General features: G+C 40.0%; 2 protein-coding genes and 1 pseudogene across 6 annotated transcripts in view; 2 read left to right on the top strand and 1 right to left on the bottom strand.

The window, feature by feature from the left end:
- The first annotated feature begins 539 nt into the window (after window positions 1-539).
- Window positions 540-6,427, top strand: EFCAB9 (EF-hand calcium binding domain 9). Its single transcript, XM_067732866.1, has 4 exons — window positions 540-798; window positions 3,594-3,742; window positions 4,528-4,704; window positions 5,439-6,427. The coding sequence occupies exons 1-4, from the start codon at window positions 663-665 to the stop codon at window positions 5,631-5,633; spliced, it is 657 nt and encodes a 218-aa protein (XP_067588967.1). The 5' UTR covers window positions 540-662; the 3' UTR covers window positions 5,634-6,427.
- Window positions 6,428-8,780: 2,353 nt separating this feature from the next.
- Window positions 8,781-26,870, bottom strand: part of UBTD2 (ubiquitin domain containing 2) — a 57,339-nt gene continuing 39,249 nt past the window's right edge. For all 5 annotated transcript variants that reach the window (XM_067732863.1, XM_067732864.1, XM_067732860.1 and 2 more), the window contains 2 exons: window positions 26,449-26,685; window positions 8,781-11,342 (listed from right to left, as the gene is read on the bottom strand). In XM_067732863.1, the coding sequence (XP_067588964.1) occupies window positions 10,945-11,342; window positions 26,449-26,623 (573 nt within the window). In that variant the 5' untranslated portion in view covers window positions 26,624-26,685 and the 3' untranslated portion in view covers window positions 8,781-10,944. The remainder of the gene's footprint in view (window positions 11,343-26,448; window positions 26,686-26,870) is intronic.
- On the top strand, window positions 25,500-25,592 carry LOC137222910 (U5 spliceosomal RNA; annotated as a pseudogene).

Below are 26,870 nucleotides of genomic sequence, written 5' to 3'. Positions count from 1 at the left end.
ATGGTTAGGACTTTGCGCTTTCACTGCCAACGGTGCGGGTTCAATTCCTGGTCCAGGAACTAAGATCCCTCGTGCAATGGGGTATGGCCAAAAAACATATATATTGGCTATATTTGCTGTACAGTATATCCTTGTTGTTTATCTATTTTATACGTAATAGATTGTAACTTGAGCCTGTTTCTTAATCTGTAAAATAGGTATAATAATCTCTACCTCATAGGATTGTATGATTAATCTTTGGACTAAATGAGTTAATATATTAATACACTTACAACAGTGTAACATGTTACTATGTAACATGTAGTTATGTAACTGTTCACCTTGATAATGATGATGAGCACAGTCTGTGGGTGGGTGTCTTTCATTGGTTTTGGAAAATTCTCAACCATTTTTTTTTTTGGCTGCTCCGAGTAGCTTGTGGGATCTTATTTCCCCAACCAGGGCTTGAACCCGGGCCACGGCAGTGAAAGCACTGAGTCTTAACCACTGGACCACCAGGGAATTCCCACAATTTTAATTTTTTTATTGACCGTTTCCTATGATGCTTTGACGTAGGAAGACCTTTATTACCAGAGCTTCTCTCTATCCAACATTCTAATTCTGAGGCAGAATTCTCTCTTCTACTGCAGGTTGCCAGAGTCTTTGGCTTAAAGGGCACCATAATGAAACTGAAGCAAGGATCGTTTCTGTGGTACCTCTATCTGGATAAACTATATTGCTTATTATCCGTGAGAAATGTGAAGGCTTTGGTGGAGTATTTTCACCTTCTTGATGTGCACCGCAAGAAAACCTTGAATGGTTAGTACTTTCAGAAATGCTTCCTCTGGGTCATTACCTGGTTTTTAACGAATGTGCAGGAAAATTTATAGAACCAGAAACTATTTCATTAATGTATATATTATATCTTCTAAATGAAGCACAGAGAAAAATTGCCAACTGAGACTTGAAGGCTGTTCTGTGAGGAGGATAAAATTGCAGGCTCTGGGGTTAGGTCCTCCACCCATTATTCCTTGGTGATTTGGAGAACAACATCATCCTCTTTTAAGTCTCATTTTCCTCATCTGTAAGTGAGGCTTCTAATAATGGAGTCCATCTCACAGTTGGAAAAAAAAAGATAAATGAGATAATGCATGGAAAATGCTTAGCATGGTGCCTGGCACACTGTAAGGATTTAATAAATGTTCCTTATTATTACAACTATTCCTGGGGACTGAGCCCCACTCAGGCATTAACCCTCAAGACTCCCTTAGCAAGACTTCTCGTCTATCAAATGGGAGGTTTGAATCAGATGATCTGCAAGATCGCTTCTAATTCTTGGTAATTGTGAGTGACCAGAAAATGCTGATGATCTCGACCCTGCCTTTGAGTGCACAAACTAATAGAAGACCAATTAAAACACTTTAGGTTTTCTTTAAAAAATATTTATTTATTTATATATATTTTTGGCTGCATCGGGTCTTAGTTGTGGCAGGCGGGCACTTTCATTGCGGTGCGCAGGCTCTTCATTGCCGCATGTGGGCTTCTCTCTAGTTGTGGCGTGCAGGCTCAGTAGTTGTGGCGCACAGGCTTAGTTGCCCCACAGCATGTGGGATCTTAGTTCCCAGACCAGGGATCGAACCCATGTCCCCTGCATTGGAAGGCGGATTCTTAACCACTGGACCACCAGGGAAGTCCCCTAGGTTTTTTTCGTTTGTCTGTTTTGTTTTCAGGACTGGATATAAATAAGGTGTCCGACTCATTGTGACCTGAGAGAGATGTCATTTATCAATAAGGAGTTTCTTCCATAAAGATATTTTAAAGAGTTCATTCAATCTTTATAAAATAATAAAAAGATACTTTAATTTTCTCATACTTTCATGCCTCCAGTTTACACACAGTATGTCACCAAATCTTCACAATAACCCAGTCCTAGATAAAGCAACTGTAGGACGCCTAGATGTAAACAGAAGATCTGGGACCAAAACCCAAAGCCCACACTCTTAGTCTCACCAGCGTTTGCTGAGCAGAGTCTGATCTCCCTGGTAACTAAATCACTCCCTGGTGATGCAATACCCAAGAGATAAAGTCATACTTGTGTCTTCTGGTCAACCAAGGGACTGGATGGTGACCTGAAAGGGAGAAGGCATAGCCTTGAGTTTTGCCTTCCAGGAAGATAGTGACTTAAAGCCTTGGAGACTTGAGTGGGCCAGAGCCAGCTGATTGAAAAACAGTATTTATTTAGTAACTACTAAGTCTCACAATAAAACATTTCTCAAGGAGCAAACATCATGGTGTTTACATATGGTGTGTTGTTCCCAAGTGCTCGTACCTGGTTGGACTCATACCTGGTGGGACGTGGGGAAGGAACATCAAGAGGCCATCAGAAACCCCCAGATCATGACATTGTGACGACTGGTTTCACTGTGCACTTAGCCAGCTTCAGCCAGGACTCCAAACCACACAGATGTGCTTTACGGATTTAGTGGAGCCATGTCTTGTGCAGGAGGTAGTCTCTGTAATCAATGGGCAAGGAGAAATCACATGTAGACAAAGTTACACTTGCAAATCCCTGAAATCCCCTGGGTGATTTGTACATACAACCTGTACAGCCATCTATCACTGTGTAAGCGTATCACCATGTTTGTTTCTTCCATCTAACACTCCCTGAGACAGATGATTAGTGAGTGGAATTTCAGGCAAATACTTTCCCTGTCCTTTACAGTATTTTTTTCTCTGATTGTATATGACTGTATATGCATTAACTAATGTGCAAAAGATATGGCTTCACTGTGGAAAGAGCAAGGCTGTGGAGTCAGATGGACCACATCTGAATCCCAGCTCTGCCACTCAAAGTGTGGCCCACTGACCAGCAGTTGCCGCATCACTTGGGAGCTTGTTAAGAATGCAGACTCGGTCCCATGCCAGAGTTCCTAATCAGAATTGGTGTTTTTACAAGATCCTCAAGTGATTGGTATACCTATTATAGCTCAAGAAGCCCTGAGATTAGTTACTACCTGAGGCTTATTGTAAAAGGCTGTGTAGGGTTGTCAGGGTTCACTGACATGTGGCACTTAAAGTGCCCAGCGTCTAAGATGCTCAGTGATAGCTCTTTTCCCCCATCACCGAATGCATTTGCTTTACGTAAGCATGAGGAAAAGTGATACTTTTACAGAAGAGGAATGATTTTAAAAATTTCTCGTTTTAATTCTCTCAAGTGAAAGGCCCAGGTGAAATGTCAGCTTTTCCAAGAAGTGTCATAGGCCCCCAGTGAGAATTAAACTCTTCCTTCTATGTACCAGGAGCACTTTGAGACTTTTATTGGTTACGTATACACATCTGTCTGCTCCGTCGAGCGTGTAAGCTGGGCTCAGGAACCAAGCCCTATCCACTATCTCCTTCTCCACAAGTCCAGGTACAGTGCTTTTCCACACAGCTCAAGGGCAACTGAGGTTTGAGAAATTGTGGGAGGTATAGTGGCAAAGCCGGAAACAAAATATTATCATTACTATGGCCAGGTCAACAAGCTTCCAACATGACAACCATTTATGTGGTTCCCAGATGTTTAACATTTTCGAACCGTTTCAGAATAATCCATCTCATCTCCTTACCAACAGATGTGCTATTCTACCACTTCCTTCATCACGTGACTGACCTGAAACGGAACCAGATCACAATTGTGTTTAACATGCTGGACTGGAATGCTGTGGGCGAGATTGGTTTTGACCAGTTCTACATGCTGGTTTGCATACTGCTGGCACAGGAGGCAAGTAACGAGTCAGGCTCTGTGGAGCAGAGGGGGCACAGCTTGGCTGCTGCCACCATTTTGCTAAAGGTAGCACCGAATTAAGAGTGCATCAGAATTTTTCTTTTCACTTGAACCAGGAAGAAAAAAATGGTGGGAGAACTACTTTTGGTTCCTAAATGGCCCATCTATAACCTAGGAGTTTCCAAAGGTTATCCAGCCTCCCTCCCACATTGCCTTTATAAAGAACGAATCTCATCCTGTCACATCCCTCCTTGGCATGCCCTTCCTTGCCCCTTCTAGCTGGTGGGTCTTAAAATCATCACCAGTAATCCTAACTGCCTCTCTTCCTCAGTGATCCCTTTTCTCAGAGAACTTTCTGAAGGGGATGAATGATAAAGACAAGACACACTCTTCTTTGGGTTCCCACCTTAACCTGGTACACACTCCTAGTGTGTATTTACCTCTTTCCCACTCCTTGAGGAAAGGCACCTTGTGTCAGCATTTTACTGCCAGTGCCACAATTTTCATAAGTAGATTTTCACTGAACATAAGGAAATACATTCTAGTGACTAGAGTTCTGTGTAGCAGAACCAATCACTACAGGTGGCATAAGTCCCCCCCGAATGCAGATGATGAAGCAGGATCTGGTACATCGACCATAGAACCCTTTCAGCCCTGAGCTGCTATGATTCTGCCTTTTGCTTTTAGCTCTCTAGGAAATGGATTAGTGAATATATGAGTCTTGATGTCACAAGTTTAGAAAGCAGCACCAACAACATGTTTCCGTATTTCTCTCAAAGCAGAACCATTTGGAAGAGCAATTTATCTTCCGCCATTCCCGGCCTGTTTTTGAGCTGCTTGACCTGGATGGGGAGCTGAAAATTGGCCCATCCAACTTCCACATGTACAACTTTCTCTTCAAAATTAAAAAACAGCAACTCAGAGACCTGTACCATGACTTTGACATCACAGGTGACTGTGTAAGTGCAGATCCCTAAAGTGGGGCCCGGCAGCCCCTCTGTACAAAGGTAGAGGACCATGTCCTGCTACCTACACTGGAGACAGGGGAGGAAGAGGGTGGGAAAAACCTACTGGAGCGTGTCATGGCTCTGGGATCATAAAAAACTAAAGAGATATATAGGCCTGTGAGAGAGGACTGAATAACTAAGTGCTATGTCACAGAATGTGGATATAAAATTATAGAAGTTTGGAGAAGGAAATTTTGTTTAGAAGTTCAGTTGAAAGAAGGAAATACATCAATATGGCAGAAGTTGTTCTTAGGGGAAGGGTTTATAGATTTTAATAAGGAGAAAGGAAGAAATTCTTAGATGGGAACACATGAGCTAAATCCCAAGAGAAAACAACTGTGGAGAAGACAGTGGATCCTGCCTATTTAAAGAGGAAGTCCATGTTGACTAACAAGTGAGAGCTAAGGTTTACGGTTTAAAAAGATGGATCAGATGGCAGCCTGACAGAGTCTGGACTTGATGTAGCAGAAGTAAGAAAGTGACCCTTGGTGCCTTTAGAGTCTACAATAGACTCTCTGTTCCTGGCTCCTAGACTACAATTAGACTATAATTATGTCCTAATTACTGGGCCTCTTTAATAAAGTTTCCAAGGTTTTAAATGAGAAATGATTACAATCCTGCCGTCATTTGAAACAAAGTATCAAAGCCTTCCTGAAATAACTTTTCTTTTTGCCCCCCAACACAAGCGTCTTAATTACAAGGAATTTAAGCTGTTTACTATCTTCTCCATGAACAAATACCAGGAGAGTCAGAAAGCAGTGGAAGAGGAGAAAGCTCTGCCCGAAAAGAAAGTGTCACAAGTTAATGTGAGTCAAAGAGAGAGTCTTCTTGGAATAAATCATTTTGAAAGTGTAAGTAATTACAATTGTGAACATCTCTAAAAATAAATTTAGAACATCAAAGTAGGTATCTTTAAATTGATTTTTACACGTGCGGGGTTCAGATAAGCACTCCTCAATCAGCATATTCTTAACTTCAATAAACTTTACACCTCACAAATGACTCACAGTTACGTAAGTGAAGTAAAAACTTTCTCTTTGTTGACATGTCCCAACTCTGCTGCTGCTTTTCAGATCAACTCTGTCCATTAGGGCCCTGTGTATCCAAATAATTACCAACTCTTACTGGAGCCAAGCAGTCGGAAGGTGGTGCTTTCCTAACATTTGTCACTAGTGGTCCAATACTTTCAGAATTCTAATTCTCCCACTCCTTAGGCTAAAACAAACTTCAAATTGGCAAATGGCGAAGTGCCTCCCACCGTAAGGGAAACTGACTTTTAAGGATATGGGGACTGTGTTCTTCCTAGAATTTAAGTTACTCTTTGATGAGTTAAGTGCTTAAGCAACTATACCAAATCTACTAGGGTAAAATAATTATTACATGCCCTTGTATAATTCTATTTTTTTGTATAATTAATGCTTTGAATAATTTTTAAGTGTCTTTAGCATGGGATTTGTGAATCCTCCTTGACTACTGTGATGTTAATGATGATAACGACCACTGAGTAAGTGCTTGCAATGGGTCACGCAGGGGCTTTAGACGCATGAATTTATCCCCTAACCCTGCGAATTAAGTGTTATCCTCAATTTACAGATGAGGAAATTGAGATGTCAAGATTAAGAACCTCGGGCTTCCCTGGTGGCACAGTGGTTGAGAGTCTGCCTGCCGATGCAGGGGACACGGGTTCGTGCCCCGGTTCGGGAAGATCCCACATGCTGCTGAGCGGCTGGGCCCGTGAGCCATGGCCGCTGGGCCTGCGCGTCCGGAGCCTGTGCTCTGCAACGGGAGAGGCCACAACAGTGAGAGGCCCGTGTACCGCAAAAAAAAAAAAAAAAAAAAAAAAAAAAAAAAAATTAAGAACCTTACCCAAGGTTCTTAATGACTCACTAGTGGCAGGACCAAAGTTCAAATTCAAGGTCAATCAGACGCTTGTACTGAGAACAAGTGATCTGAGTAACTCACTTCAGTCTTAGCAGATTCTGTTTAAGTTTTAAGCTGGCATTTCACTGGCTCAGAAACCCCGTCTACCTAATGCTAATTACCACATCTCCTTCTACCATAGATTTCTGAGGGACATGTTTGGTGATTAAAGAAATACAGCTCATTTACTATAAACCAAGAATTTCTTAAGGAAATAATATATGCAATATAACTGACCGTAAGGCATTCAGTGAGTTCCAGAGTACTTAATAATCAAAAATCACTTTGTCAATGTGCAACAGACAAGAATACTGCCTAAGACTGTCATTCATAAGTCACACGTAATAACTGAAATCATGTTAATTACTATGAACATTCTCTATATTTACTCTAATAGTCATGAGATTTCGATAACACACTTATGAGTAATGCTTAGCAGCCAAAACTTTTGTCTTCCCCACAACGGTACTACAAAAACTAAATGGAGCTAGCAGGAATCCCCTGGCAGTCCAGCAGTTAGGACTCCATGCTTTTGCTGCTGAGGCCATGGGTTCAATCCCTGGTCGGGGAACTAAGATCCCATAACACAAAGTAAAACCACATGACACAGGTTTCCACCTAGACTGTCAAAGATCAGTAAGTTGGTCAGGGACTTCCCTGGTGACGCAGTGGTTAAGAGTCCGCAGGGGGCACGGGTTCGAGCCCTGGTCGAGGAGGATCCCACATGCCGCAGAGCAACTAAGCCCACGTGCCAGAACTACTGAGCCTGCGCTCTGGAGCCCGCGAGCCACAACTACTGAGCCTGAGTGCCACGACAGCTGGGCCTACAGGCCTAGAGCTGGTGCTCCACAACAAGAGAAGCCACCGCAATGAGAAGCCTGCACACCGCCACTAAGAGTAGCCCCTGCTCACCACAACTAGAGGAAGCCGGTGCGCAGCCACGAAGACCCAATGCAGCCAAAAATAAATAAATAAACAAATTTATGGGAAAAAAAAAAGTTGGTCAGAATATAGGAAAATAAGAGCAGTCATACTGCTATAGTATTAAATTGGTTAAAATCTATTTGGAGGGCAATTCAGCATCTACTCCCTAAATGTATATACTGTTTGATATAGCAATGTACATAGATGTAAAGATGTAGCTGTAGAAAAGGACATTTCACAGTAGCATGGTTTATAGTACCAAAAGACTAGAAACAGCCAGACTGACCTGTGGTACTCCAGACAATGGAATACTACTGCACCTGTAAGAGGAATGAAGCAGATCTAGCTCAACATATATGGAACAATCTCTAAGACTAACCATTTTAGAGAAAAATCAAATGTATAGAATAGCATATGTTATTTATGGAAAAAACAGGGTAGGGTGGGTAAATATACTCACATACACTAAAATAGTGGTTCTCACATTGGGATCCCCGGACTAGTAGCAGCAGCATCACCTGAGAACTTATAGAAATGCAAATCATTAGACCCCACTCAGACCTACTAACTCTGAACCTCTGGGGGAAGAGCACAGCAATCTGTGTTTTAATAAGCCTTCCAGGTAATTCTGATGCATGCTGAAGTTTGAGAACCACTGTGGTAGAGCATCTTTAAAGATATCCAGAAAACTGGGAACAGCTGTTACCTCTGGGGAGAAGAAATGGGATATGAAGAACAGGCATCTTCAGAGAGACTCTTCACTTCGGTATGTTTGGATTTTTTTTCCCATGTGTATGTATCACTTATTTTAAATAAAAATTAACAATCAAAGCCTACCACTTTGATCCAAAATAGATAAAGAAATGAGCTCAGTGCTTCTGAAAAACTGAATTATGGGTTTTGGTTTACAGCATGATTCTTAAAAGAAAAAAACAACAACCTATTTGAGACCAAGATTTCAATGCAGCAAATAAAGTATATCTATAAATGACCATGTATGGTTTGACATAGTAGAGCCTAAGTTTGGTAGTAATGAACTTGTTAGTTACTGAGCTGGGAGGTTTTAAAAAGGGGAAAAACCTTTTTAGAGGTTTTTTTTTTTTTTTAATCAGAATGAAGCAGATTACCCTTATTGTGGAGAGTAATAATAATTAAAAACCCAGAATAAAGGCAAAGACAAAGAGAAAAATTGAACTTTTTTTTTAAAAAAAGCACAAAAACCCTACATACTAAAATTGTACACATCAAGTATTGGTCCAATCTTATATCAATCTATTTACAATTAAACAGCACCATGGTTTTCTCACCTAGGTTAGTTAAATGCCCAGAAAATTGTTATTCAAAGTACACGTTCCTTTAAAATAAAATAAACTATTAAGAGAGCTCCAATCCTCAACAAAAAAAACTACCAACTATAGATTATTATATCACCAAATTTACTTAAGAAAAATAGATTTGAACACTTTTTTTGTCCTCCAGTTGACAAACTTTGAGAGATGTTGCTGTTCAATGTGACACACAAATTAATAAGGAAACATTTTGATGACAGGGGCATTATATTGAAATACCCTCGCATATCTCCACCTCCATATATAAAAATACTCCTTTGGAATTAATGCTGCTGTTGCCTCTTGAATTTAGATTCAATTATCAGTAAACCTAAATTAAATGTAGCCACAATCTTTAAAATGATTGCATGAAAAAGAGAAGCAGTTAAAGCTCTCAGAAACATGATATGTTACAATTATAGATATTATGTGCAATCAGGCTATAGGAAATTTAATAGTATTTTAAACATTACATTTAAACTAGTTTCATTTTGCCATTAAAATTAATAATGGTGCTTCACATCCAAAATAACATGTGAAGGTTTGATTATTTCTCATTTGAGAACAAGGTAAGTGCCTTCTTGCCTCTACTTTTCCATCTCCTGGATTCTCGGGGGTTCAGAAATCACCTGGTAGCCCCCTTCTCACTTATGGGACCAACCTTGAAAAGGCTCCAAATTAAATATAATCCTTGGCAGCTTTGTTCCAGTCCTAGTACAGAAGAGTCAGGTTATCTCACCAAATTTTTCAGTCCTCTAATATAATCTGCAGATGCTTCTTAATTTGCCTCTTTGCTAGGAAAGATGAGAGAGGAAAATTCTCATCCACCACAACTACAGGTAACAGTGAACTATGGAAAGCACTAAAGTATAAAGCAACGTATCAACATTTGGTCTCACTGTCGATGTTTAGGTGATGTCAGTAAATATTTCACTCTAGCAAATTATGAGTTGAAATTTTTTCTAAAAGATTGAAGACAGGCACAATTCTCCCAGGCACAGACAGAATGGGTTTTCCTTACACCCTTCCTGCAAATTGGGGGAGAAGAGATAATTACTTTATTATCCTACAGTAGGAACAGCTGTACTTGATTCCATGCATTCCCTGGGATTCCCCTGAATCCCTGGAATGATTCAAGTACATTCCCAGCTGTACTTGATTCCATGCATATCCATGCATTTGGGGGCACAGTTAGCTCTCAAAAGTTCTATGAAGGTTTTACATAGTAGTGTCCTTCTAAGCCTGGATATGAAACAGCTTCATTATATAGACATTTCAAAATACCTATGCAGCAAGAGGACAATAGACTTTTCAACTAAGTTATCAGTTGAAAGTCAGAGATCTGAATGAACTGACTAAATTATTGCCTAGTGTTCCAGAAAGGTGCCTGCCACCAACGTGCTGGAAGGCACCAAAATTTAGTGTGAATGTAAACAAGGAGCTCAACACATGGGGATGGGGAAAGCAATATTGAAACACAATTTGCCAGTTTCTACTCCTTTATGGCTAAATATCAATTGAGCAAGGAATTAAGACCAGAAAAGAAGAGAACCTCAAGTACTGCTCTTTTCAGTTTCCATTTTAAAAAGCTCAAGTTTTATAACTGTTATTGATGATTTCTGGAAATTGTATTTGATTTATTTTTTAAGAATTCTATATTCACAGGTGCTTGGTGCTGTTCTGCATGGATGCAATGTTCTATTTACAGTCCAAATCATTTAAATACAGCCATTATATAGTTGTTGGGTATTTTAAAATAAATGGTTATCTATTTCTTAACTGCCTCTTGAATTAGAAACTGTAATTACATGAGTCTCAAAGGCTGGCTCTTTGTGTTTTATTAATTATTTTCGTTGGTCTCCATCACAGATGGAAGTTTTCACTGGTAATTCCTCAGAACTAAATCCATTCATAAGGAATTCAGAGCAGTGAAAATAAATTTCACGCCATAGAGTAGGAAATGATAACAACAACAATAAAAAGGAGCAGGAGGGATCTAGGGACAGCCAGCAGGACCAGTTCAGTTCTCAACTGGTGTTGGGTTTTGCAAAGGTTGGCTCATTATAACCTGTACAACATAGTCCTTTGGGATCTTCAGCTCTTCCAACTTCATTTTGTCGGTGAGAGGTCTGCCAGAAAAGAACCACCGCTGACTAGCCGGTTCCACTCCTTCTGCTGCATGTAGCCGCCTCTTCATGTGGTACACTGTGTCTGTGCTGCGGACCACAAGTTTGAGGTCCTTGCCGGTGGAAAGGCGCAAACGGAGCTGAGATTCATACCCCGAATTGGGTGGTGGCTCAGGAATATCCAGAGTCTCTATGTCGCTCTTTTCCTCTATCATGTTGATTGGTGGTGCCAAGCAGTAGACTGGAAGCTGATACCTATTCCCCAGTTCATCATAGCACTCTGTAAGTGCACCTTAAGAAAGAGAAGATATGAAAAAGAGTTTAAATGAATGCATTTTTCTTTACATCTTGCAAAATGCTCAAACATCTCATTGGCGTGCCACTGTAGAGAAAAAAATGTAAAATAAGGCCAATCTCTGTCAGTGATCATCAATAATCATTATCAAGACCCATGACCAGGGCTTCCCTGGTGGCGCAGTGGTTGACAGTCCGCCTGCCGATGCAGGGGACACGGGTTCGTGCCCCGGTCCGGGAGGATCCCACATGCCGCGGAGCGGCTGGGCCCGTGAGCCATGGCCGCTGAGCCTGCGTGTCCGGAGCCTGTGCTCCACAACGGGAGAGGCCACAACAGTGAGAGGCCCACGTACCGAAAAAAGAAAAAAAAAAAGTAAAAGAAAGCACACAAAATTCCAATTTACTAATATTATCAATGCTTAGACCAAATTAATGGGAGATGCCAATTACATTGGGATATCTTTTTAGGAAATGAATCAGCTAACCTTAAAAAAAAAAAGGCAAAAACCCCAGATCCCTAAGCTCAATTCTCCACAACACAGTGTTCCAGAGTGGTTCTCTTAGTGACTAGACTTCCTAAGTTGAAGTACTTGGCCGGAAGTCCTCAGTCCAAAGAGATCACAAACTAGAGATGACAAGCTTACCAGCTGCCATTGTCTCATGGCTTATGTATGGATCTCATTAGCACAACTACCACAGAAATGACTGAGGTGTTTTATTTAACCCAAATTAGTCAATCTGTTACAGAGAAGCTTTGAGTTAAAAAGGAAGAACAAAAGAGGCATGAAGTTTATAACTGGCTAGCTCAGGGGAGGGGGAAAAAAGTGTTTATGGTTTAAAAGAAGGTATTCATGGTTAATTTCTTTATAAAGTATAAACCATTGTAATTACCAGAGCTTCCCTTGGGGAACCTGAAAGCATACTTAATGAATGTTTTATTTTAAGGTTATTCATAATGTGCCTTTTGCTCAAACTGGAACATTAATGTCAGCTGATTATCAATTTGGATAAAAACCAACAATATCTACCATATTCAGAACACTCATACACAGGCTAATGAATATGGGGCGTGGACACTGAGAAACGGTTACCAATGAACAAATGACTTAATAAACTGATCTCCATCAATAGGCTGAAAATCCAAAGCATCCCAAATGAGACTGGAACAGTCACCAATCCACCAAGGGTTGAACTGGGCCTGCTTTCTAAGTTACATAAGATGGGCTGGGGTGAGAACTCAGGCACCAAGCATTAATACACGTGAATCTCCCCTTTCCTCTGTATTTAAAAATAATGTTCAGCCTCTGTTATTCACTAATCTGAACACTGCTATGACTGTAGAAATAGATATGCTTCAAGCCCAGTTGTGATCACCAGCAATTCCCTACACTAGTAACCATCACACTGCAGTATAAATATTATTTATAAATAGTCAGTTGTGCAAACTTCACTGTTTATATACTTGATATAGCCTTGTCCTAAGGCAAAGAAACCTCAGTGCCTTTCAGGTGGGCTGACCATTAGGAAAACTAGCAAAGAGAAGGTGGAGAGTTCACTACAGACTCATCATCTCTCTCAGGAAAATACCTTCAGATATATATCCCATTGATACTGGGGCATCAGTAATGTCAGCCTGATAGAAACAAGAACATATATATTTACATAACTGTTCTGCTAGAAAAACATTCTCTAAGAGAGGCACCATTCTAAATCATTACCTTTGGAATCAGACCAAGATGATATTCCCAGCCTTGTTATTAACTAGGTGTACAACCTTGAGCAATGTTCTTTAACCTGTAATACTTCTCTCAATTAGCAAAATGAGGCAGGATAAAAATGACCTCTAACGTGATTTCCAGGTTTGCACATGCTGCTTCATCTTCATGCACCACAAGAGATAGAAAATAAAAGTGCAAACCAAAGCTGTCAAACTACAGGCAGAACAATGTCTTGACCGAAAGACAGCCTATATTTTTAGCCTCCCTAGAAACCAGGACGAGAGGTGCCATGGCAGCCTCTAGCGCAGTGCTGAAACAGTAGTGCATGCCAAGCTTAAAACAAATGTACAGTCTTAACAGGCACTCTGGCTCTTCCTAGAGCTGAATACTCACTCTTTCATGACAATAGAAAGCTGAGTCTTGCCCCTTCTGCCCTTCAGCCCAGCAAGTCAGGGGTTCAGTTTTCAGACTCAAATGGGTGAGAATAAAAACTCCATTGAAGAGGTACAGCTGAAGATGGCATATCTTCTTATTCTAGCTCAGGCAGCCTCCCATCTACGGGGCTGGAAATCAGCTATCCAGACTCTATTGCTTAGAAGCTCCCATATTCCAATATTTTGGGGAAAGGTAACTTGCAATTTATTTAACATGAAGTTTCCTGGTTTATTCCTTTCCTCACTCTACCAGTCAAACTATACTGTAATCTGAGTTATAAATATGCTCTAGTTTTAGATTAAACAAAAAACTAAATAGGGGAAGAATTCAGGCCATGAAGTCAAACATCATTTAATTACATTTTTAGGCTGCAGTTTTATGGGTTACCCTATCCCCAAATTAAATATCTGGGATCATAAAGTATCAATAAAAATAATCAATATAGCCCAGAGCTGAATATTACCCCAAAATTACCTATTCAGAGCAAAATGACTCCTCTGCAGGCTCAAACTCTTTTGAATAATATACTCCTAAATCTTCCACCACTCTATGGCCCCATATCTCTTTATTAAAGAAAAAACTGCTCTGCTAATAGGGTCTCTAATCACACAATCTCTTTAGGACTTCATAAAGATCACTAGAAAACAATTCTCGCGTTCCAGAGTTGCTGCATGAACACTTACTAAACACCTGGAAGTGTGTAGGATGTGTCACTGGCACTAAGTAGAGAAGGTTACAAGAGAGCCAAGACTGTCCTTGACCCCCAGGAGCTTATAATCAAGGTGAGCAGACACAGCATACCCACCAAAGATTTAAATACAAATTGACACTGAAAATCAAACATAGGAGCTGAGATATCACACAACAGAAATGTGACTAGAGTTGGTAGAGCCAAGAAGGAAAAATTCTGTAGAAATAGTGTGTTCTGGGCATGACACAGAATACAAATGTAGGGCATCCCAAGAAATACGAATGATATGGAAACAAGAATTAGTACAAGAGGGACTTCCCTGGTGGTGCAGTGGTTAAGACTCCACGCTCCCAATGCAGGGGACCCAGTTCAATCCCTGGCCAGGGAACTAGATCCCACATGCTGCAACTAAGAGTTTGCATGCCACAACTGAGGAGCCCTCGAGCCACAACTAAGGAGCCCGCTTGCCCCAACTAAGGAACCCGCTTGCTGCAACTAAGACCCGGTGCAACCAAATAAATATTTTTTTAAAAGAAGAATTAGTACAAGATAAGTAGGGGATAACAAGTGGCTCTGCTGAGGTGGAATACACAATCAATGGTGTGAAATTACTAAACAGAGAGCAATAGTGAAAACCTGATAGGAGGGTTCAGGAGTTTAGACTTAATACCCTAGGAAATTTCTAGAGGAGGCTAGTATAGGTACATGTGGCTAATATAGGTCCATGAGTCATTCATCCAACAAATATTGAGTGCCTACTATACGCCAAGCAATGTTTCAGGTGCTAGGGTTATGCTAGTGAAGAAGACAAAGCCTAAAGATTATTTTATTATTTGCATGAAGGGAGAGTGACTGGAATCAGGGGGCCCTGCTAAAATGACTAGCTGACTAACAATGCAAAGAAATGGATCTGAGAGAACTGGTGGTAAGGGGCAAGACCTAATGATAGGTTAGGAAAGGAATCACCTAACCAGGAAATAAGAGTGACAGAATTTAGGGTTACAAGATTCTCTGCTTGGATTCTTTTTTTGTTTTTAATTTATTTATTTATGTATTTATTTTTGGCTGCGTTGGGTCTTCGTTGCTGCGCGCGGGCTTTGTCTAGTTGTGGCAAGCGGAGGCTACTCTTCGTTGCGGTGCGCAGGCTTCTCATTGCAGTGGCTTCTCTTGTTGCGGAGCACAGGCTCTAGGCGTGCAGGCTTCAGTAGTTGTGGCACACAGTCTCAGTAGTTGTGGCTTGCAGGCTCTAGAGCGCTGGCTCAGTAGTTGTGACACACGGGCTTAGCTGTCTGCGGCATGTGGGGTCTTCCTGGACCAGGGATCGAACCCATGTCCCCTGCACTGGCAGGCAGATTCTCAACCACTGCGCCACCAGGGAAGCCCTCTGCTTGGATTCTTAACTGCTTCAGGTTCAGGGAGATACTTCAATTGAGTTACTGAAGGTAACTGAAGAAGCATATTGGGAAAAGGGTAAAAGCAGTTTGTAGAGTAATAATCTCGAATGTGTAAGTTTAAACATAAAAGCAAACACTTAAGAGGGCTTACTAGCTCTGTCTAAGCACTTTACATACATTAACACTTAATCCTCACAACAGCCCTCTAAGGTAAGTCTATCATACTCATTTTACAAATGGGAAAATTGAAGAAGAGAGAGGTAGCTTGCCCAGGGTCAGAGATAGTTAAGTAACACAGTAAAATAATCTGATTCCTGAAGAAGTCAATGTGTAACACAGGGATAAGGCTATAGGGCTCGTGACAGCTCTACGAGACTCCCAGGTTAATGATATGGTTAAGGAGAGGAAGAAATGTGCTTGGAAAAAGGCAAAGGACAAATACCAGAGGGATGAAGAACCAAATGTGAATCACAAGGAGCAAGAAACCAACACTCCAAATGCAGCCCAACAATACGTTTGCCAGTGATGTCAGTGACAGGTCAAAGAAGCATCTGGAAGATGAGGCAAAAGAAAGTGTTGACTAAGAAGTTTCAGTGCTGCAAAGCCACCACATGTAGTGACAGAATGGACCTATTACTATCACTGTCTCATCTATGATATTTGAGAGCAATGTGTAAAAAACAGGGCATGGTTAGAAGAGAGTTTTGCTTAAAGAAACACTGTATTTAAACAAAGAAGGGAAGGAACCACTCTAAAAGTTGATAACATAAGGATTTTTTTACGTTTCCAAAAATCACTCCTAGCTATGTTTAATTATGCAATTTACAAAAGGCTTTTAATCATCACCCACTGGCCACTCACTGACGGTGCAGTTCATCTAATAATTCTTCACTAGTTCAAAAGACATTCTAGCCAGGCTTGCTTAGATTGCTCACCTAAGTACACTTGTCTTTTTTTTCCCCGTCTCCTCAAAAACCCATTATAGGCCTCACTCAAGTCCTAGCAGAGACAGATGGCCACCGGGATAAATGACTGCCAGGCCACTGCTTCCGCAGACCAGGAACCCCTGAAAGCTCCCCAGGGTAGGAAGAACGCTGCCAAGACTACCTTCTGTTCTGATTTCATACATAATTTTTTTTTTTTTTTTTTTTTTTTGCGGTACGCGGGCCTCTCACTGCTGTGGCCTCTCCCGTTGCAGAGCACAGGCTCCGGACGTGCAGGCTCAGTGGCCATGGCTCACGGGCCCAGCCGCTCCGCGGCATGTGGGATCTTCCCGGACCGGGGCACGAAGCCGTGCCCCTGCATCGGCAGGCGGACTCTCAACCACTGCGCCCCCAGGGAAGCCCCATACATAATTTTTTGAAGTTGTTTTTATTTATCTTCTATCTAGATGACTGGCTCAGATGTTCTATTTTCCTTGGTCAACACTTTTCTATGGCTGTTTTTAATTAGGCTTCAAAATACTTCACAAGAAACTTATAAAGACTAAATTATATACCAAATAATAAAAATAGCTTTACTAAATGCCAGAACGTCTAACACTTTACTCTTTCTCAAGTAGCTTTCAGGTTAAAAAGAAAGACGTCTTTTTAAGCATTCGAAGGCCTCACTGGTTTTCCCTCTATGTTCACTCCTGCAAGACTGCAGCTCAGTCTTAAAATTTTTACCACGTGATACTTGCAGAGCTACATGAACAAATCTGCAAAAGTTAAAAATAAATTTTTATGTAAGGAAACTTCTGAGGATATTAAAATGTTACCTTGATTGTAGTGATGGTTTCATGGGTGTTTACATGTCAAAGCTAACCAAACTATACACTTTAAATATGTGCTGTTTAGTGTTCTTCAATATACCTCAAAAGAGTTGAAAACATTTAATATTTAAAACATACTAGCAATCTGATGTAGAAAACGGTCCTCCCAAAATTAATTAAGAAATTAGGAAAGCAATATCCTAGAACTGCAAGGATTTTGTCACATTGGGGGTTTCTTCCAAGGATGAGAAAAGACGTCTTTATTCTCGACTTCACTTTTCTAACTGATCCAGAACGCATGAACTCTTCATAAAACATGACTTCCTAAGACAACAGAAGACCTAAACACATAAGTGAGTTGGACACAGCTAAAAAGGAAAAGAACACTGAAGTAACAGAAAGAATGGGAAGGAAAGAAAGAGTGGGTTAGACCTATGATTCAGGCAGCCCACTGTTGAGCCTGACAGAGGAATAGAAGACTGGAGAAGCAGTAAATGTGATAGAAGGAACAGTGGTTTTGGAGCCATCACACCCAAATTTTAATTTGAATCCTAATCTTGGACATATTCAGTCTGTTTCCTCAAGGACTATACTATCTACCTCACAAAGTAGTTGTAAGGATTAAATAATAAAACACATGCAAAATTGACTAGTACATATAATGTCAGTTCCCTTCTCATACAAGTTTTAAATCTCAGAACCAGACTTACAGAGGAGAGCTCACCAATAGCAATATCACAAAGGATCAAAGTTTCATAATGTTTGAGCCCACTGCTTTATGCTTCATGGGGTCCTTTACAAACCTCACAATAATGTCAAAAGGGCCATCGAAATTACCCTTCATCCAGGTGTTATGCGCCGTCTTTCAGGACTAACAAATTACAGGCTCTCTCATGCAAACACTTTGCTGGGAATTATATTAAGCTTATGTCTGATAGTCAGGCTTTAGGAGAAGCAGGTTCAGTTGTCTCATTCCACCAAATTAGCTATTAAGACTGGGATTCAGAAGTACCAAGTCTATCATCTCTTCTAGCAAGCACAGGTGAAAAGTGGCTTAGTTTGGATGTATTACCAAAGTCTTAACGATGGTTAGACCATGATTAAGAGCTTGTGTAACATTTGGCCACATTTCTAATGGGACACTGATCTTTAATTCCAACTCTTTAAAAGGAACAGAGGAACAGACCAGCAGCACTCAGGCACTGGTTTATTTAGCTGACCTGGCTTTACAGAAGTGGAAGTCGGTGCAGTACACTTCCTGGGACCACATCAGAAACCCTGCTTTCCGTCCACCCCCACCACCCAGAATGGCAAAGAAAGGAGGTCTTCTTCAGAGACAAGCCTACTGACTCAGGGACAAACTCCCACCTCAGCTATTTTAGGCCCTTTGCTGCTCTACCTGAAGAAAAAGGGTGACAGCAGCCGAGGAGTGGATAAAGCTACACTGTGTAACTCCAAATCATTTTTGTTTCGTTGAGGATAGAGAGAGGAAAAGGATATAACATTTAATTTATGATTAGTCAGTCATCAGATCCTTTATTAAGGCCCCATTTCATTTCTAAACACAAGTCTGGTAAAAATCCTCTGTCTCTCATGTATGTACAATTTTCATGCTTTCGTTCTTAAGCTTTATGTTCATGAATTAAGTTTATTAAATGACAAATTCTTATAGGGACCTTTAAAGGAATCAGAATTCATGGCTTGCTTTTTTTTTTTTTAATTAATTTATTTTATTTATTTATTTTTGGCTGCGTTGGGTCTTCGTTGCTGTGTGCGGGCTTTCTCTAGTTGTGGTGAGCGGGGGCTACTCTTCGTCTCGGTGTACGGGCTTCTTGCGGTGGCTTCTCTTGTTGCAGAGCACAGGCTCTAAGCGCCCGGGCTTCAGGAGTTGTGGCTCGCAGGCTCTAGAGCGTAGGCTCAGTAGTTGTGGCGCACGGATTAGGTGCTCCACAGCATGTGGGATCTTCCCAGACCAGGGCTCGAAGCCGTGTCCCCTGCATTGGCAGGCAGATTCTTAACCACTGCACCACCAGGGAAGTCCCATGGCTTGCTTCTGAATGGGCGTCTAACACACTTAAAGGAAAGAGAAACAAGGCCTACACATATGCATTTCCTATCTGTCCATGTCTGAGAGAATTCACTTGTTTCTCTTTAGTATTAATAGAAGTATATCATTTTAAAGTATTCTAGGGACTTCCCTGGCGGCGCAGTGGTTAAGAATCCGCCTGCCAATGCAGGGGACACGGGTTCAAGCCCTGGTCCGGGAAGATCCCACATGCCATGGAGCAACTAAGCACATGCACCACAACTACTGAGCCTGCGCTCTAGAGCCTGCAAGCCACAACTGCTGAAGCCTGTGCGCCTAGAGCCCGGGCTCCGCAACAAGAGAAGCCACCGCAATGAGAAGCACGCACACCGCAACGAAGAGTAGCACCGGCTCACTGCAACTAGAGATAGCCTGCAAGTAGCAGCGAAGATCCAATGTAGCCAAAGATAAACAAATAAAATAAATAAATTTATAAAAAAATAAAGTATTCTATATAGTGTGGGAGAGACCTAAAATGGTACACATGGAATTAACATTGAAAATTACTCATGTAGTAACTTTACAGAAAACACAGATGAAATGTCTTGACCCTGTAACTTAGTTGCTTTAGTTACCATTAGATCTAGGACTTGAGTTCAAAACCCAATTTCATGACTTCTACCTCGGAAAAATAATGTAACTTCCCTGTGCTTCAGTTTTCTCATCTGTTTAAAATGGGGACTGTTGTAGGTGATTATCACAGGCATGAGAATTAAATAACATCAATTCAAAACATGAACTGATAGTATTTTATTATTTCTGATTCTCAGACCAGGAGTTCTTATCATCATGTTGGCTTCCTATACACAGAAATGCTCTATTTATGCTATTTATAAGTGCCTTAGTTTTAAACAACTTAAACTGCATTATACATAATTTAATTTATTCACATTTGATATATTCTGAGATAAGAAAGACCAGGAAAAAGAAAAATTCTGGGCAACTCCTTTCCCACCTGTATTTTGAAGGTGACTAAAAAATAAAGGTTTTTCAAGAATTACTATTTTCTACCTCGCATATCCTGAAGAATGAGAAAGGACAAAAGAAAATGGCCTTCAAAAGTCCAACTGAGGGCTTCCCTGGTGGCGCAGTGGTTGAGAGTCCGCCTGCTGATGCAGGGGACATGGGTTCGTGCCCCGGTCCGGGAAGATCCCACATGCCGCAGAGCGGCTGGGCCCGTGAGCCATGGCCGCTGAGCCTGCGCGTCCGGAGCCTGTGCTCCACAACGGGAGAGGCCACAGCAGTGAGAGGCCCGCGTACCGCAAAAAAAAAAAAAAAGTCCAACCGAATGGGTAATAGTGAGCAGCTACTCCTCCTATACAGGGAAGATTAAGAAGGGAGCTTTTACACGTGAATTGCAAGGAGATGGAAAACACATTAATTGTGGATGCTAAAGAAATAAACAACAACCTTTCTAGAAAATTGGAAGGTAGGGAAAGGAGTAGGCAATTTTAAAAATCTTTTTAAATCTTCTGAATAATAATTTTAAAAAAGGATTAAATCCTCCTCTTTACCAGATAAACAGATACTGTTTCTGAACGAGCTCTCACCGAAAATATCTGAATAGCCACTATGAACCAGACTCTGTGAAATATGAAAATAAAAACCACCTTCTTTTCACCATGTTTATGCTAATTTGGGCATGCCATTTAATCTATAAGCTGGTTTCACAGGCAAAACACTGTATTTAGGAATGTTTTTAGGAATTTTAGGTAGTGACAAAATAGCACTCAATTAGAAAAAGGAAATAAGCTCTTTAAGAAATTTAAGACCATGAGTAAAAAATGCTGTGTAAATAATGAAAACTAAAGCTCTTCTAGGATGGGGAGGCTGTGGAAAAGAAGTAGCAGACATTAGAATCACGGAGGGAGCTTTTTCCACAATAGTACACTATTACACATGTCCATATTATCCTCTGAGTCATAATTTCCAAAGTGAAAATATACATTCATATGTAAAATCCCCAGGTAGTTATGACACCAACTTCCCTCTTAAAAATCCCTACTGCCATTTGAGAATAACAAACTAAAGACTTCTCACAGATATTAATAGAGGAAGATAATTAAAGAGCACAGAATTATTTTGTGCTTGGACAGGCAGGAATACAATAAATATGACCTGCTGACTGGAATTAAGATAAAACACATTAATTATCAAGGGAACCACTATAAGAGAAAGAAAAGAAAGAGAAAATATGGGGAAAAGGGTTTTTTGTTGTTTCCTTGAAACAACAGAAAAGGTAACTATCATCACAAGAAAAAAGGCCATTGACAAATACATAATTTTTATGCATAAAACACTGACACTAAATACAATTTAAATCAAAAAGGGCATAATCCTTGCTTACTTTGAGCATACAATCTAAAATAACAGACAACACAGATACAAACAACATTTACAAAGACATTTTCATATGGTTTTCAAGCTTTAAAGAACTGTATATATAATATTTATACTAGGAAGATAATATGAATAAGGTTGAGATAACAAAAAGATTATGGGAAGAGAAGAGAGGATGAGATGAAAACAAAAAAGGAGATCTTTGGAAGAAAACTTAGAAAGGAGTGTATATCCTAGGATCTCTTCAGGCTGTCAATCTATGATTAGTTCAGTAATCTTATGGGTAATACTGACAGACGGAGATGAAGGGGATGGGCATGGATCAGGTGTGAGATGATGCTAAACTAACAATGTCCTCACTGCTAGGTGTCTAATTAATAAATCTACCACTGCGCTTCCCTGGTGGCACAGTGGTTAAGGATCTGCCTGCCAAGGCAGGGGACACGGGTTCGAGCCCTGGTCTGGGAAGATCCCACATGCTGCGGAGCAGCTAAGCCCATGCGCCACAACTACTGAACTTGCGCTGTAGAGCCCACAAGCCACAACTGCTGAAGCCTGGGTGCCTAGAGCCCATGCTCTGCAACAAGAGAAGCCACCGCAATGAGAAGCCCGCTCACCACAACTAGAGAAAGCCCGCACACGGCAACAAAGACCAAACACAGCCAAAACTAAATAAATAAAATAAAAATTTTAAATAAATAAATAAATAAATCTGCCACTATTGTCGCTATTGAATGAACATAACCTCAAAATTCCATTAGGCATATGCCCAAAAGAAGGGTATTCCAAAAGCCAAAGAAAGATGTTACCAGTAGACAGTACATCCAGAAAATGACTGAAATCTATAATTTAGGTGCAAGGAATTTACTTGTTAATGTCAGAGTTCAAGAAATACAATCCTTGAGAGGGCAGACAGCAGAGACAAGAAGAACTACAATCCTGCAGCCTGTGGAACTAAAACCACATTCACAGAAAGACAGACGAGATGAAAAGACAAAGGGCTATGTACCAGATGAAGGAACAAGATAAAACCCCAGAAAAACAACTAAATGAAGTGGAGATAGGCAACCTTCCAGAAAAAGAATTCAGAATAATGATAGTGAAGATGATCCAGGACCTCGGAAAAAGAATGGAGGCAAAGATCGAGAATATGCAAGGAATGTTTAACAAAGACCTAGAAGAATTAAAGAACAAACAAACAGAGATGTACAATACAATAACTGAAATGAAAAATATACTAGAAGGAATCAATAGCAGAATAACTGAGGCAGAAAAACGGATAAATGACCTGGAAGACAGAATGGTGGAATTCACTGCTGTGGAACAGAATAAAAAAAAAAGAATGAAAAGAAATGAAAACAGCCTAAGAGACCTCTGGGACAACATTAAACATAACAACATTCGCATTATATGGGTCCCAGAAGGAGAAGAGAGAAAGAAACGACCCTCACACCGGTCAGAATGGGCATCATCAGAAAATCTACAAACAACAAATGCTGGAGAGGGTGTGGAAAAAAGGGAACCCTCTTGCACTGTTGGTAGGAAGGTAAATTGATACAGCCACTATGGAAAACAGTATGGAGGGTCCTTAAAAAACTAAAAATAGAATTACCATATGACCCAGGAATCCCACTACTGGGCATATACCCAGAGAAAACCATAATTCAAAAAGACACATGCACCCCAATGTTCACTGCAGCACTATTTACAATAGCCAGGACATGGAAGCAACCTAAATGCCCATCAACAGACGAATGGATAAAGAAGATGTGGTACATGTATACAATGGAATATTACTCAGCCATAAAAAGGAACGAAATTGGGTCATTTGTAGAGACATGGATGGATCTAGAGACTGTCATACAGAGTGAAGTTAAGTCAGAAAGAGAAAAACAAATATCGTATATTAACGCATATATGTGGAACCTAGAAAAATGGTACAGATGAACCGGTTTGCAGGGCAGAAATTCAGGCACAGATGTAGAGAACAGACGTATGGACACCAAGGGGGGAAAGTGGTGGGTGGGCGGTGGTGGTGGGATGAACTGGGAGATTGGGATTGACATATATACACTAATATGTATAAAATGGATAACTAATGAGAACCTGCTGTATAAAAAAATAAATAAAATTCAAAAAAAAAGATACAATCATCAGCACTACTATTCATTAAGTGTTTTTTGGACTATGATAAGCAATTTACATGTTTTATAATCACATTTAATCAATACGACCACCCTACAATGTAGGTACTTACAATCCATATTTTACAGATGAGAGAAATGAAGCTTACAGAAAAGAAGCAATTTGCCTAAAGGCACATAGCTATAAGTAATACAGTAGAGGCAGGAAGTAAGGCTAGGTCTGATACCAAAGCCAGCTAAACAAGAGCTAAAGCCTATGCAATATTTTAAACTCAAAATATGAAGTACTTTGGGATGGTTAGGGTTTAATACAACAAAATGTATCCAAAGTAAAATTTCAATTACGTAATTACACCTAAAAGATGGAAGGGATTTCACCAATACCAGTGAGGTGTAGGTAAAAACATGTAACTAAATAGCTAAGTTATAAACTAATGGTGAGTTAGAGTACCTGACGAAATATAATTCAAAAGTCCACCCAAGAAACATTATTGGTAAGTTTCAGATATGAACAAGGGAAATCAATCAAGGGTACCAATGACAATAATATTAATACACATAAAGTTATTACACAGCTTTCAAAGAGGAAAGCTTGAGGAAAGTCAATTTGATTCTTTCATGCTAAAGCAGAAAATATTCCTTAAACATAGAGGGGACGAGTTGAGGCTCATCCAATACTCTCAAATATCTAAGAATTCTCCCCAGTCTGTTGGTTGGTGGGGCTGCCAGGATCATTACTTTGCGGTTCACACAGATAAACAGAAATGAGGGACTTGAGTTTTTAGAGATCTGAGCCCGTTTCTAATAGGATATGCATAGGTCCCTACCTTAAATGTAACAGAGCTGTTATGCCTCCATGAACTTGTAAACACGGCCATAATTAACAGAACAAAATTAGATTTTCCCATAGGTAACTATGACAGGTACAAAGTAAGGAAGTCAAAGTTCCAAGGTTCTGGGCCTTGGGCTCCTAAATCACAGATAAACACCTTCCCCACCCCACTCGCGGGCCTGTACAGATACCAATATATTCTGCTTTTAAAATATAGGATGTAAGCAGTAAAAAGAGATGGATGATAAAACTAACTGTAAAGGAAGGCCCTTCCCTTTATATTATATAAAGGTAGTATTTGAAGACAAATTATAGAACTAAGAAAGGTAATGGAACAAGGTGATGTCCACTCCAGTCATGTAAGAAGTAAAGAATTCAGAGACTATCCATGAAAATAGGGACTAAAGAGTCATACTAAAACTGCATTCTATTATAAATTTTTCAAATGTAGGACGGATTATTTTTACACCTGCGTAGAAAAAGTGATCTATATATAGTGATCTATATATATAGGGTGCTCAATGTTATTAACCCAAGCCCATCCTAATAAGGTTTTACTACTAAAGAACAGAACAGCTATGGAATATATATTTTTAAAAGTTTCTTGGAAGCACAATTAATTCGGAAAATTAATGGAGATTTGGAACACTGGAAAGGATACTAAGTTAAATACCTTTTATTTAACAAAGAGTCAAAGCCGATGATTAAACAGTGAAAAGCACTGTTCCTCTGAAAATGTAGACAAAGTAAGATACTGAACGATACTTGTGTTTCTCTTCAGATCGTATGAATCTTTCACCTTTTACTAAAAATTCCCATGGGGGGAGAAAAAGAAAGGAAAGAAGAAAAGAAATAAAAGGAAGATACTGCAAACTAAACAATGAGAGTATAATAATAAATAGAAAACTATTCAACGAAATATAGGATTATATCGGACCTAAACAGACAACTTAGAAAAATATTAACTTGAAAAACTGAAAAGTCAATTTATAAATATAGTAATCAACAGAACAAGAATATAATATACTGTAAAATTAACATCTAAATCTTAGTATAGCATGAAACTTCTTTGTTTCTAATCAAGGAGACTAAACATGAGGATATGCATGCATCCAGCATACATGTGTCCCTGGAAACATTCAAAGCTTATGGTGGTCGTTAGAGTCACATTCCTAAGCAAAGGAGAGAGGTTTCTAATAAAGCTCAGGGATACAGTCATAGAAAACTGTCCTTAAGAATATGTGAGACTCACTTCTAAGTTTAGGTTTGCTCATTATGTTAAAAACAGACTTAATGAGAAAGGATAATGACTAAAGGTGTGTCCACTGAGTCTCCATGGCTTCTGAGATCTAAACTTGAGACTACCTCTCTAGTGCTAGCAGGAAACCAGTGAACTAGAAGCTCTAGAAGATTGGGGCCGGGGGCAGGCCTTGATGGAGAACTAGATTAGACGGAAGTTAGAAAATACAGGTTTATCAAGTGTTCTCTTTCTTGATATTAAAAAATACACATACACACACACACAGAGTAAACCCATCTCCAGCTAAAAGATATACAAGAAGCAAAGAGGAATGTTCCTCTTTGCTACATTAAAAAAAAAAAAAATTTAGAATAATGCATAGCAGGAAAATGAACACTTCCCATTTGGTTTCTTGCCATTAGAAAGGAGCTGATGATGTTCCACTTTGTCCTTGACAACAACCAAACCTACCATGTGGTAACGTTATGTTCGCACCATCAATGATTGCCTGTGCCAGTTCATGATCATTGTTTTCAAAAGCATGTGCTGCAGCCTTCAAGGCATCCCAAATCTCTTTACGGCCTTCAAAAGCTGGTGCAGTATCCCAAAATTCATCTCTCTTGCTGCGTAGTTGTCCATCTGTCATGGGATAATCACTTTTCCATTTGGGTTTCTCCTTTTTCAAAGGCTGGTTACGACCTAAAGCGACTGAGAAGAAAAATAAAAGGCTGACATCAAAACCAAAATTTATAAAAGATGTTTTAATAGCTATCTGGCCATTCTTCTTTGGTTCTTTCATCAAAATTATAGCTGGAAAGTTGGCCCACTAGCTAACTCTTGCATTCTGAATTCCCTTAACCTATTTTATTTTAGATCCACAAGAGCAAATGGAG

The sequence above is a fragment of the Pseudorca crassidens genome, chromosome 3 (genome assembly GCF_039906515.1).
Source record: "Pseudorca crassidens isolate mPseCra1 chromosome 3, mPseCra1.hap1, whole genome shotgun sequence".
In the NCBI taxonomy this organism is placed as follows: Eukaryota; Metazoa; Chordata; class Mammalia; order Artiodactyla; family Delphinidae; genus Pseudorca; species Pseudorca crassidens.
Note: the sequence above shows the minus strand (reverse complement) of the source record. Positions and strands in the feature narration are given on the sequence as shown.

Coding starts and splice junctions, on each gene's coding strand:
- EFCAB9 (XM_067732866.1), top strand. CDS start 663: ATGAAACTGAAGCAAGGATCGTTTCTGTGGTACCTCTATCTGGATAAA. Junction 799..3,593: donor CCGCAAGAAAACCTTGAATG/GTTAGTACTTTC, acceptor CCTTACCAACAG/ATGTGCTATTCTACCACTTC. Junction 3,743..4,527: donor GCATACTGCTGGCACAGGAG/GCAAGTAACGAG, acceptor CTCTCAAAGCAG/AACCATTTGGAAGAGCAATT.